The sequence below is a fragment of the Pteropus vampyrus genome, unplaced genomic scaffold, assembly GCF_000151845.1.
Source record: "Pteropus vampyrus isolate Shadow unplaced genomic scaffold, Pvam_2.0 Scaffold326, whole genome shotgun sequence".
NCBI classification, from domain to species: domain Eukaryota; kingdom Metazoa; phylum Chordata; class Mammalia; order Chiroptera; family Pteropodidae; genus Pteropus; species Pteropus vampyrus.
Window position 1 is genome coordinate 351353 of NW_011889107.1, and position 13066 is coordinate 364418.

Genomic DNA, 13066 nt, shown 5'->3' on the forward strand with positions numbered 1-13066 from the left:
ATTCAGGAAAATTTACTGGTGTATCAAGTGTGTCCCCAAACAAGAAATAATACCTGCCATTAAGAACCCCACACTCTAGTACGAAAGGCAAACAAGAAAAGAAATAATCAAAATACAGTGTGATAAGTATGACATATAAGAAGTTGTGTGACTGAGTTTACATCAGTGGGGACACCGAGGAAACACATTGGTAAACTGACACTGCTGGTAAACCCAGTCATGGTTAGCTCACAGGAAACTGACATCTTGCTCTTCTTACCTCTTCTGTTTTTCTTCTTGATAGTGTTGCTTTGTTTTAGCTTCATTTTCCATTGCTTCTCTAATCCTTTCCTGTAGTTGCTTCTTCTCCAAAATATAAGTGTCTGTGAGACAGACTTTATGAGCATGCTCTAATTTCTGCAGCAGATCCAAAATCTTGAATGAAAAAGTTTACAAATAAAACTTTAAGAAGAGCGTGCCCTATTTTCCAATTTGGAAAATACCATATAAATAACAAGCGTAGTAGTGTAGGGCTAACAAAGAAATTCGATCTAAAGAGTGTGGCTAGATTTATTTTTATTTTAAAATAAATTACTTAAGTTTCATAATATATAATACCTTCACAAAGTTAAATGTGTGTGTGTCTGTAAACAAAGTTATATACTGAAAAGTCTCCGTCGCATCTCATCCTGTCTTCCTCCACCAAATAGATGACCGCTATTAGTTTCTTGAGCCCCCTTCCAGAGATTTATTTATGCACATATAAACAAATATTTTATAATTCTCCCCAGGCACACATTTTTACACAAATGATGGCATATTACATATACTCATGTACCTTGCTTTTTTTAATAAAAATACACTCAGTGATTTTTCCATATTATACATCTATATAGATAATTGTCTTTTCTTTTACAGCTACATGCCATTCCACTATAAGAGTACACTATCACTTAACTAGCCTCCTACTAATGGACATTTAGATCGATTCCAATCTTGCTATTACAAACGATGTCTCCAGAATACCTTATGAGACGTGGATTTGTCAAGGTAAAGGTTATTATTTGTTTGTTTGTTTGATAGCTAATGCCAAATTGCCTTCATAGGTATTAAATCGAAGTACACTTCTAACAACAATGTGTGAGAGTGTCTGGTTTCCCTACACTGTGGCTACATTCATGGATAATATCTCAAAACAAAGTAGAAGTCTCTTACAAATGAGTACCTATTAGCATATTGCCTAGCACCAGTAATAGGTGGTAGAACTAAAAATGAGATTTATTAATTTGAGAGATAGATATTTTATTTTAAAATTTATGTGTTAGATTAAAACTGTCATTAAAATTTTTTTTTTTGTGAGATAAATTTCCTTTTAAATTTGTTTACTAATTTTTTATAAACCTTCTGTTACCTAAGTTTATGACTGGCATATAGAAAATATTCAACAAAAAATATTTGTTGAATGAATAGATTTCAGAACAGCTATTCTTTCTTTATTATATTCCTGACCCCAAAATGAATCCTTCACATTGATTTGGTGCCACATTCCCCACAAACGTTCTGTGAATGCCAGTGGATGGCAGTCCTCTTCTAAGAGAAGGACTTTCTACATTAGCCCCAAGCCTTGGTACTTAGGTCCCTGCAGAGCCCACACTTCATAGGAGAGGTAAAGATACAGAATAATCCAAGGACAATAACAGTGAGCAGCCAGTCATTTGAGACTAGGTCAAGTTTTTTGAGCTGCTCCATATAGATATGAGTAGCACCCTATTGGCTTCTCTGTCAAGGATATATGTCAAACCTTTGAACCCACCACCCAAATTAAGAAAGAGAATATTTCCAATATATTTTTTATAAATTTATTTATTTAAATTAGTTTCACATATACAGTACATTGGTTAGACATTTATAATGTTCACAAAATGATCCTCCCAATTGCTCCCTCCCTCCCCTGGCCCTCCACTGAGCCATCATATTAATGCTAACTGCATTCCCTCTGCCTGCTCCCCATGCCCAACTATCAACTACTAATTTGTACTTCTTTAAACCTTCACCGGGTTATAAATTTGGTGTTTGTTGTTTCTGTTGACTTTTATTCATTGTGTTACTTGGTTTTCGATTGTCGGCACATATTTGATTAAACTTAACATATGAGAATCCTCAGTATCTAAATTGGAGTTGCTCTCCTCCATAGATCATTTGGATTTTCTTAGTTAAGAAGCCAGGGGGATGCCTACTGGGGAATATTTTAGTTTCTTCAAAATTCCTAGCCAGGTACTAGAGTCTCTAGTTCAACTATCTCACCTTGTGGCAAACTTCCTCAGTTTATTCTTTTAACCGGGGTTGATACTGTTATTTGCCCCTTGACATAGGAGTTTGTTTATCATTTATCATTTTTGTTTTACCTCACTGTATTTTTGCCCTTAGGGCTTTCTATTGCTTTGTGAGCAATGCTTTAAAAGGTATATTTATTGGTTTATTCAGATCCAGTAGTATTACAACAGGAGGATAGTATGCCATCCTGCTAAAAGTAACAGCGAGACAAGTATTTTTTACAGTACCTCACTGAGTGAATCAATTATTTGTTTGTACATTCATTTATTCACTTACTCAAACATTCATTCATTCACTAAATATTTACTGAGTACCTATTGAGTGTCAAGCCCTATGCTAGAACTTTTAACTAGAACTGAAAGAAAGCTTCTGAACTTTATGGTATATGTGGAAGTCTGTATATCTTTTCAGTGACTAAAACTATTTTTCTTAAAATACATGTGAATCACTGTGAATGATACTTAAGTTTAGGGATCTGAGAAGATGATTTAGTAAAAATCCAAATGATAATCATAATTTTAGAAAAAAAAATAGCTCCTAACTGGTAGCAGCTTATTGATGAATAAGGTACCCGTAAAGTACTTGGAAATTTTTTGAAGAAAATCAGCTGACAAATACAAAATACCAACTTCATTCTAGTCTGCATTTTGCGCCAATCATTTTAGAGTTAGAAAAACAAATCCCAGAATATCATATTTCCTGGGCAATCCAGTCATTCAGGAAAATTTACTGGTGTATCAAGTGTGTCCCCAAACAAGAAATAATACCTGCCATTAAGAACCCCACACTCTAGTACGAAAGGCAAACAAGAAAAGAAATAATCAAAATACAGTGTGATAAGTATGACATATAAGAAGTTGTGTGACTGAGTTTACATCAGTGGGGACACCGAGGAAACACATTGGTAAACTGACACTGCTGGTAAACCCAGTCATGGTTAGCTCACAGGAAACTGACATCTTGCTCTTCTTACCTCTTCTGTTTTTCTTCTTGATAGTGTTGCTTTGTTTTAGCTTCATTTTCCATTGCTTCTCTAATCCTTTCCTGTAGTTGCTTCTTCTCCAAAATATAAGTGTCTGTGAGACAGACTTTATGAGCATGCTCTAATTTCTGCAGCAGATCCAAAATCTTGAATGAAAAAGTTTACAAATAAAACTTTAAGAAGAGCGTGCCCTATTTTCCAATTTGGAAAATACCATATAAATAACAAGCGTAGTAGTGTAGGGCTAACAAAGAAATTCGATCTAAAGAGTGTGGCTAGATTTATTTTTATTTTAAAATAAATTACTTAAGTTTCATAATATATAATACCTTCACAAAGTTAAATGTGTGTGTGTCTGTAAACAAAGTTATATACTGAAAAGTCTCCGTCGCATCTCATCCTGTCTTCCTCCACCAAATAGATGACCGCTATTAGTTTCTTGAGCCCCCTTCCAGAGATTTATTTATGCACATATAAACAAATATTTTATAATTCTCCCCAGGCACACATTTTTACACAAATGATGGCATATTACATATACTCATGTACCTTGCTTTTTTTAATAAAAATACACTCAGTGATTTTTCCATATTATACATCTATATAGATAATTGTCTTTTCTTTTACAGCTACATGCCATTCCACTATAAGAGTACACTATCACTTAACTAGCCTCCTACTAATGGACATTTAGATTGATTCCAATCTTGCTATTACAAACGATGTCTCCAGAATACCTTATGAGACGTGGATTTGTCAAGGTAAAGGTTATTATTTGTTTGTTTGTTTGATAGCTAATGCCAAATTGCCTTCATAGGTATTAAATCGAAGTACACTTCTAACAACAATGTGTGAGAGTGTCTGGTTTCCCTACACTGTGGCTACATTCATGGATAATATCTCAAAACAAAGTAGAAGTCTCTTACAAATGAGTACCTATTAGCATATTGCCTAGCACCAGTAATAGGTGGTAGAACTAAAAATGAGATTTATTAATTTGAGAGATAGATATTTTATTTTAAAATTTATGTGTTAGATTAAAACTGTCATTAAAATTTTTTTTTTTGTGAGATAAATTTCCTTTTAAATTTGTTTACTAATTTTTTATAAACCTTCTGTTACCTAAGTTTATGACTGGCATATCGAAAATATTCAACAAAAAATATTTGTTGAATGAATAGATTTCAGAACAGCTATTCTTTCTTTATTATATTCCTGACCCCAAAATGAATCCTTCACATTGATTTGGTGCCACATTCCCCACAAACGTTCTGTGAATGCCAGTGGATGGCAGTCCTCTTCTAAGAGAAGGACTTTCTACATTAGCCCCAAGCCTTGGTACTTAGGTCCCTGCAGAGCCCACATTTCATAGGAGAGGTAAAGATACAGAATGATCCAAGGACAATAACAGTGGGCAGCCAGTCATTTGAGACTAGGTCAAGTTTTTTGAGCTGCTCCATATAGATAAGAGTAGCACCCTATTGGCTTCTCTGTCAAGGATATATGTCAAACCTTTGAACCCACCACCCAAATTAAGAAAGAGAATATTTCCAATATATTTTTTATAAATTTATTTATTTAAATTAGTTTCACATATACAGTACATTGGTTAGACATTTATAATGTTCACAAAATGATCCTCCCAATTGCTCCCTCCCTCCCCTGGCCCTCCACTGAGCCATCATATTAATGCTAACTGCATTCCCTCTGCCTGCTCCCCATGCCCAACTATCAACTACTAATTTGTACTTCTTTAAACCTTCACCCCATTCTCTCAGCCTCCTAACCCCGCTCCCCTCTGTCTGTCACCAAATTGTCCACTATATTTGTGTCTGTTTTTGATTAGTTTGTTCTTTTGTTCCTTAGATACTGCATATAAGTGAAATCATATGGTATCTATCTTTCTCTGCCTGACTTATTTCACTCAGCATAATACCCTCTAGGTCCATCCACGTCATTGCAAATGGTAGGATTTCATTTTTTTAATGGCTGAGTAATATTCCATTGTATATATGTTGATGGGCGTTTAGGTTGCTTCCATATCTTGGCTATTGTAAATTGCACTGCCATGAATATAGGAGTGCATAGATCTTTATGAATTATTGTTTTGGTTTTCTTTGGATAAATACCCAGAAGTGTAATTGCTGAGTCAAAAGGTATATCCATTTTTAATTTTTTGAGAAACCTCCATACTGTTTTCCATAGCAGCTGTACCAATTTGCAATCTCACCAACAATGCATGAGGGTTCCCTTTTCTCCACATCCTTGCCAACACTTGCTGTTTTTTGATTTATTGATGATAGCCATTCTGACAGGTGTGAGGTGATATCTCATTGTGGTTTTAATTTTCATTTCTCTGATGATTAGCAACCTTGAGCATCTTTTCATGTATCTGTTAGCCATCTGTATTTCCTCTTTGGAGAAGTATTTTTTCAGGTCTGCCCATTTTTAAATTGGATTGTTTGTTTTTTTGTTGTTGAGTAGTATGAGTTCTTCATAAATTTTGGATATTAACCCCTTATCAGATGTATCATTAGCGAATATCTTCTCCCAAACAGTCGGTTGTCTTTTTGTTTTGTTGATGGTTTCCTTTGCTGTACGAAAACTTTTTAGTTTGATGTAGTCTCATTTGTTTATTTTTTCTTTTGTTTCCTTTGCCTGAGGAGATATATCTGAAAAGAAACTCCTGTTAGCAATATCAGAGAGTTTACTGCCTATGTTTTCTTCTAAAAGTTTTATGGTTTCGAGTTTTACATTTAAATCTTTAATCTATTTTGAGTCTATTCTTATATATAGTATAAAAAGATGGTCCAGTTTCTTTTTTTTTTTTTTGCATGTATATGTCCAATTTTCTCAACATCATTTATTGAAGAGACTGTCTTTACCCCATTGTATATTCTTACCTCCTTTGTCATATATTAAGAGAGCATATAGGCGTGAATTTATTTCTGGGCTCTCTATTCTGTTCCATTGATCAATGTATCTATTTTTACGCTAGTACCATGCTGTTTTGATTACTGTAGTCTTGTAGTATAGTTTGATATCAGGTAGTGTGATACCTCCAACTTTGTTCTTCTTTCTCAAGATTGCCATGGCTATTCGGGTTTTTTTTACGGCTCCATATAAATTTTATGATTATTTGTTCTAGTTCTCTGAAAAATGCCATTGGTATTTTGATAGGGATTGCATTGAATCTATAGATTGCTTTAGGTAATATGGCCATTTTAATAATGTTGATTCTTCCTACCCATGAACAAGGTATGTGCTTCCATTTATTTGTATCTTCTTCAATTTCTTTTTTCAATGACTTATAATTTTCTGAAAACAGGTCTTCTACCTTCTTGGTTAATTTGGTTCCCAGGTATTTCATAGTTTTCGATGCAACTGTAAATGGGATTGTTTTCTTAATTTCTCTTTCTGAAAGTTCATTATTGGTGTATAAAATGCCACTGACTTCTGAATATTTATTTTGTAACCTGCTACTTTACTGAATTCATTGATCAGTTCTAACAGTTTTTTGGTGGAATCTTTAGGGTTCTCTCTATATAGTATCATGTCATCGGCAAATAATGAGAATTTGACTTCTTCCTTTTCAATTTGGATGCCTTTTATTTCTCTTTCTTGTTTTATTGCTGTGGCTAAGACTTCCAATACAATGTTGAAGAGGAGTGGTGAAAGTGGGCATCCTTGTCTTGTTCCTGATCTTAAGGAAAATGTGGTTAGCCTTTCCCCATTGAGTATGATGTTAGCTATAGGTTTGTCACATGTGGTCTTTATTATGTTGAGGTATGTTCTTTCTATTCCCATTTTGCTGAGAGTTTTTATCATAAATGGATGCTGGATTTTGTTGAACACTTTTTCTGCATCTATTGATATGATCATATGGTTTTTATCTTACGATTTCTTAATGTGGTGTATCACATTAATTGATTTGCAAATATTGAACCAAACTTGCATCCCAGTAATAAATCCAACTTGATCATGGTGTATGATATTTTTAATGTATTGCTGAATTTGGTTTGCTAATATTTTGTTGAGGATTTTTGCATCAATGTTCATAAGAGATATCAGCCTACAGTTTTCTTTTTTTGTAATGTCTTTGCCTGGTTTTGGAATCAACGTAATGGTGGCCTCATAAAAGGAGTTAGGAGCCTTCCCTCTTCTTGAATTTTTTGGTATAGTTTGAGAATAGGTGATAATTCTTCTTTGAATGCTTGGTAAAATTCGCCTATGAAGCGATCTGGTCCAGAACTTTTGTTTTTTGGGAGAACATTTCCAATATTTTTTAAATCTACTTTGTGACCCTCGTTAATTATCTCACTTCTTCCCCACCTGAGAAAACGAATATCTTTAATTTTGTATTAATCATTTCCTTTTTTTCTTTTAACTGTGTGTGTGTGTGTGTGTGTGTATAACAGTTTATATTTGTGCTATTTTGATCTTTATATCAATGGAATCGTACTGCGTTTTTGGTGATATGGTTTTTATTCAATATTATATTGAACTACAGCATGTACAGCATTCATTTTCATTGTTGTAATTATGTAAATATACATTGCTATTATGTAAATATACAATTTATTTGTCCAATCTCATGTCAGTGGACACTTAGGTTGTTTCAAATTTTCTGCTGTTTGGAACTATGTTACTATGAAAATGACTGAATTCCTGTCTCCTGATACTTGCGTGCAGTATAATAGTTTCTCTAGTATTTATGCCTAGTAGTATAAGTGTCGGGTTGTATACAGAATATGCATCTTTAACTTAACTAGATACCAGTGCCAAACTGCTTCCCAAAGTGTTTATACTAATTATGCTTCCAACTGCAGTCAGTAATAAGAGTTCTTGTTGCACAGAATCCTCACCAATAATATTTAAGACTGTCTAAATCTAAAATTTTTATTAATCTTTATCAATTTTACCAATTACTTTTTTAAGGAGTAATAACATATACAGTAAAGAGTGTATACCTTAAGTGTACTCAATGAGATTTTACTTATGTAACTACCCCCCAGACCAAGATATAAAATACTTCTAGCACCACAGAAGATTCCTTCATGTCTCCGCATAGTTAATACCCCTCATAAAGACAACCACTAACATATCACCATAGCTTAGTTTTGTCTATTCTTGAACCTCCTATAAATGAAATTACACAGTATGCACTCTTTCATGCTGACTTCTTTAGCTCAGCATTAGCCTTTTGAGTTTAATTCATATTGCTGCCATTTACTTTTTGATGTTTGTTTTATATTTCTATGGTTTGATAAAATGACTTTTTAAAAATATTTGACTCAAGACAAACCCACAGATCAAAATGTGTAACTGCTACATACTACTGCCACCTGGTGTTAAGCATTCTAAAATGCAGGTGCAATATTTCAAAATGGTTCATTTCACAAAACAAATCCCTCCAAAAATTACAAAATAAAAATCATATAAACATCCAATCCAAATGACAGGAGAATAAGCCTTCTAAAATTTGAAAGTATAAAACGAAAGTCATTTGGTCCCAGTTAATTCTTTAAGTTCATATTATTGCTTTAATGAAACATCCTTTTAAGTTCATGTAATTAAAAAAAAAACAAAACCCACAAGATTTACTAGAATTATAGGATCAGGTGAAGTCAAGAAAGAAGAAAGCATGGAAGAGTAAAGAAAATCCCTAGAATTATATCAAGTTTGCACCATATCCATTTCTTAAAATCCTCAAGGAAACAGGATTTCTGTACTGGTATCCAGCGTATGTTCTTTATTAAGCGTGAGGATAATTACCTTTTCCTCTGCATCAGCAACTTTAGAGTTCTCCTGAGACAGCTTTTCCTGTAGGTTTTTCTGTGATTTAGTGCTCTGAGCCTGGTTAAGTACTTCCAGCTCCAGTTCCTTGATTTTCTGCTGACAGTGCTTCCACTCTGCTGTGAGTGAAGAGCACATCTTTGCACTGTCTAATAACTTCTGTTGGGCCTGCTTTAGTTCAATTTTCATCTAGAGATGGGGAATAAATAAGAGTGATAAAAATAGGTATGGAATGAATGTGAATGCGAGCCAGAATAAGCAGCTTTCAAAGGAGTGTAGTCCCCCAAGAGCTGACAAATACCAATGTCATGTGGCCGATTACCTCTCTGCAGCTGCCATGTGTTAGTAAGGTTTGCCAAAGTTTATCTAGCCAGATGGCAGCTGGACAAAGGGATTTTCCTAAGAGTTACTACATACACATGGTCAAACATTTTCCATCCTTTTTTGATCTATCCCAAGCTGGCTTTCATTCCTGCTACTCCATGAAACCATTTTTTTTTTTTTTTTTTTTTTTGCCAAGGTCACTACTGACCTCCTCCATTGCCAAAGTAAATCCAACAGACAACTGACCTCTAAGTAGCATTCACTCCCTCCATCTCAGATAGTTCTCCTCTCTTGGAGTTTGTGATACCAAACTCTTCTTGTTTTTACTTACGCCTTTGCTGGTCCTTCTTGGTCTCTTTTGTAGACTATTCTAATGCTACTCAACTTCTAAATATTATTGGATTATTCTAGGCCTTGAAAGTGGATCATTCTCTCCTTAGGTTCATTCTCATTATTTAAAACCCACCTTTATGCCAAGTAACTGCCAAAATTCTGCCCATAGCTCCAAAATCGTTTTTCTCTCGGTCTTCCTGATTTCAGTAAGTTAAGCCATGCAACCATCCAAACTTTCGTTCAGGCCAGTAACTTGAGAGTTGTCCTTGTGTCTTCCTTTTCCATCATGAGCCAATTCGGCACACGCTGTCACTCTACCTCCACAATATATCTTGCATCAATCCATTTGCGTCGTTTGTGTTACCACCCTAGTCTAGATCAATATCATCTCTAGCCTGGGCCATAGCAATAGCCCCAACACTGGTCCTGCCATTTCCATTTTTACTCCTTTCCAATCTATTCCCTACACGGTAGCCAGTGTGTTCTTTTAAAAACATAAACTGAACTACTTGACTCCCCTGCTTAAATATTCCAGTGGCTTTCCATCACTCTGGAAACAAATCCCAGCAGCTTGCCTGGCCTTGTATGATCTGGCCCTTGCTAACCTTTAAAATCATCTAGTCATTCCCTCTTCTTCCACTGATCTGCCACACTGGTTTCTATTTAGAGATTCCAACACACTAAACTCTTTCCACTCTTCCTTCTGCCAGGAATGCTTTCCTGTTCCCCTCCTCACTGTTTAGTTGGCTCCTGCTATTCTCCAGGTCTTAGCTTAAAATGCCACTTTGTAAGAGACAACTTTTATGATCATTTAATTTGAAGAGGTCTCCTTACTTATTCCTTACTTATTGCACCACATTTATTTCCTTCATAGAACTCATCCCAATTTATAATTAAACATGTATTTATCTACTTGTTTATATTCTCTTTCCCCACTCTAACTTCCAAGAGAACAGGGACTACGTGTTTTATTCACTTCTCAGTATCCGAGGCCTATCAAAATGCCTAAGAATAGATGATTCATCAGTATTTACTGAACAAATAAATGAATGAATGACATTTTAAGAAAAAGTAGAATCTGGTAAATGGACATACTAGGTAGGCCTCACAGACAAAAATGCTGAGACAGAATTTACTTTTACTTATGTAAAAGAGAATTTCTTGGGCTCAAAGCTTTTTAACTGAATAAAGATTACAACTATAATCTCCTCTACTTGTGACTTATGTGTATTAACCAATCAGATTTTATCAAGTGAATCTAAAAGTTAATAATGTTCAACCTCTCTGAGCTTCAGTTTTATCTGTAATATGGGGATAATCTCATAGGACAGTTGTGAAGTTACATAAATAAAACAAAGAACCAAAGCATCAAGAATAGAGCCAGACACATAGACAACATCTACTACAAGTTTACTGTTGTTCTTCAAGAATCAGAATATCCACTGTATTTGAAGTATATATCTAAAACAGAAAGTAATAATACTATTTTACATTTGTTAGGCTTTCATATCTATGAAATTGATATTTTATTTCATTTTAGAAATGGAAAAATTGAATCTCAAATGTAGTTGGCAAATGATAGAGCCAAGGTCTGAATACAGATTTTTCTGATTCTAATCCAGTATTCCACACTATACTGTCTCTAAATTGTGAAATACCTTTATATTGTTTATTTATCGAAAGAGAATACTATAGGAGTGGATCAACAAAGCTAAAAGTTGGTTCTTTGAAAAATCTAATAATAGATAAACTGAGAATAATCAAGAGAAAAGCAACAAAGTATATAGGTAAATAGTATCATAGAAGTAAAAAGGACCATTGCTCTATTTAAAAATTGATGAATGAGTTTATGTAAAAATTTTAAAAATTAAAACAAAAAGGAAAAATTTCTAGAAAGTAAAATATACCAAAATTGATACAAGAAGTAATAAAAAATGTGGATTTTTATCACTATTAAGAAATTGAATCATTAATTTAAAATCTTCCCAAAAGAAAACTTAGAATCAGATGGATTTGGAGATGAGTTCTTATCATTATTTAAGAAGAAATAATTGCAATTTTACACAAACTCTTCTAGAGAATAGAAGAAGAGGGTATGATAACCATAATATCAAAATTTGATATGAACATTACAAAAAAGGAAAATGACAAGCCGTCTCATTTATAAATAATCCTAAAGAAATATTAGCAAGCCAAAATCAGCAATGTAGGAAAAGGATAGTAATTTATGCTGAAGTTGGGTTTATGCCAGCAATGCAAAGTTGGGTTTACATTATATCAGTCAACATAACTCACCATATTAGGCATAAAATTGTAAAAATCTTATATTCTCAAAATATGCAGAAAAAGAAGTTGATAAAATTCAACATGTACTTATTATAAAACATTGAACAACTTAACACTGGAAAAAAATTTCTTAATGTGAGCAAGAATGTCTATTTACAGACTCTACAAAAACATACTAAATGGTGAAATTTGAGAGATCTTCCTTTGAGATTGGGAATGAGAAAAGGATACCCATTATCAATGGTTCTATTCAGCACTGAACTAGATGCTGCAAAGAACAAGATAAAAAGAATGAAAGATGTAACATTTGGAAGGGAAATAAGAAAATTATATTTATTCTCAGATTATTGCTTGCATAGAAAATCCAAAGAAATGTAAACATAAATTATAAGAATTAATTTAAAAGTATGGCAAAGTTTTTAATAGAAAAATATTGCATTTTTATACATTATCAATAGTTAGAAAATAAAAACTTTTTAAAGTTACCGTTTATGATAGTATGGAAAATATCAGCACCTAGGAATATGTCTAACAAAAGATGTATAAGATATCCACAAAGAAAATTATAATATTGAAAGAAATTAGGGAAGACCTAAATATAAATACATATACATATTTCATAAATTAGTGGAGTCAATACTGTAAAGATTTAAATTCTGCCCAAATTTATCTATAGATCTGGTGTAATTCCGACTAAAATCCCAAAAGGTTGTGTGTGGGTGCATGTAGGTATATGCATGTAACTTGATAGACTGATGATAAAATATATATAGAATTTCAAATGATCAAGAATAGCCAAGATATCCTAGAACAAGACTAGAGTGAAAAGATTTCTTCCATCAAATATTGAGCCCAAAAGAAAATCTGACAAAATCTTGAATAGGCACATCACAAAACGGGAACTCAAATGACAAATAAATACATAGAAAGCTGTTTAACTTCATTTGTAAACAGGGAATGCACATTAAAACTGCAAGGGGCTACAACTATACACATATACCAGGTTAGCAAAAATTTTAAAGTCTGACAGTA

General features: G+C 33.6%; 1 protein-coding gene across 1 annotated transcript in view; it reads right to left on the reverse strand.

Moving 5' to 3' along the window:
- CCDC30 (coiled-coil domain containing 30) overlaps nt 1-13066 on the reverse strand; it is a 113863-nt gene that overhangs the window by 30873 nt on the left and 69924 nt on the right. The window contains exons 9-10 of the mRNA XM_011377981.2: nt 9071-9280; nt 3287-3441 (exon numbers count right to left, since the gene is read on the reverse strand). Of these exons, the coding sequence (XP_011376283.2) occupies nt 3287-3441; nt 9071-9280 (365 nt within the window). The remainder of the gene's footprint in view (nt 1-3286; nt 3442-9070; nt 9281-13066) is intronic.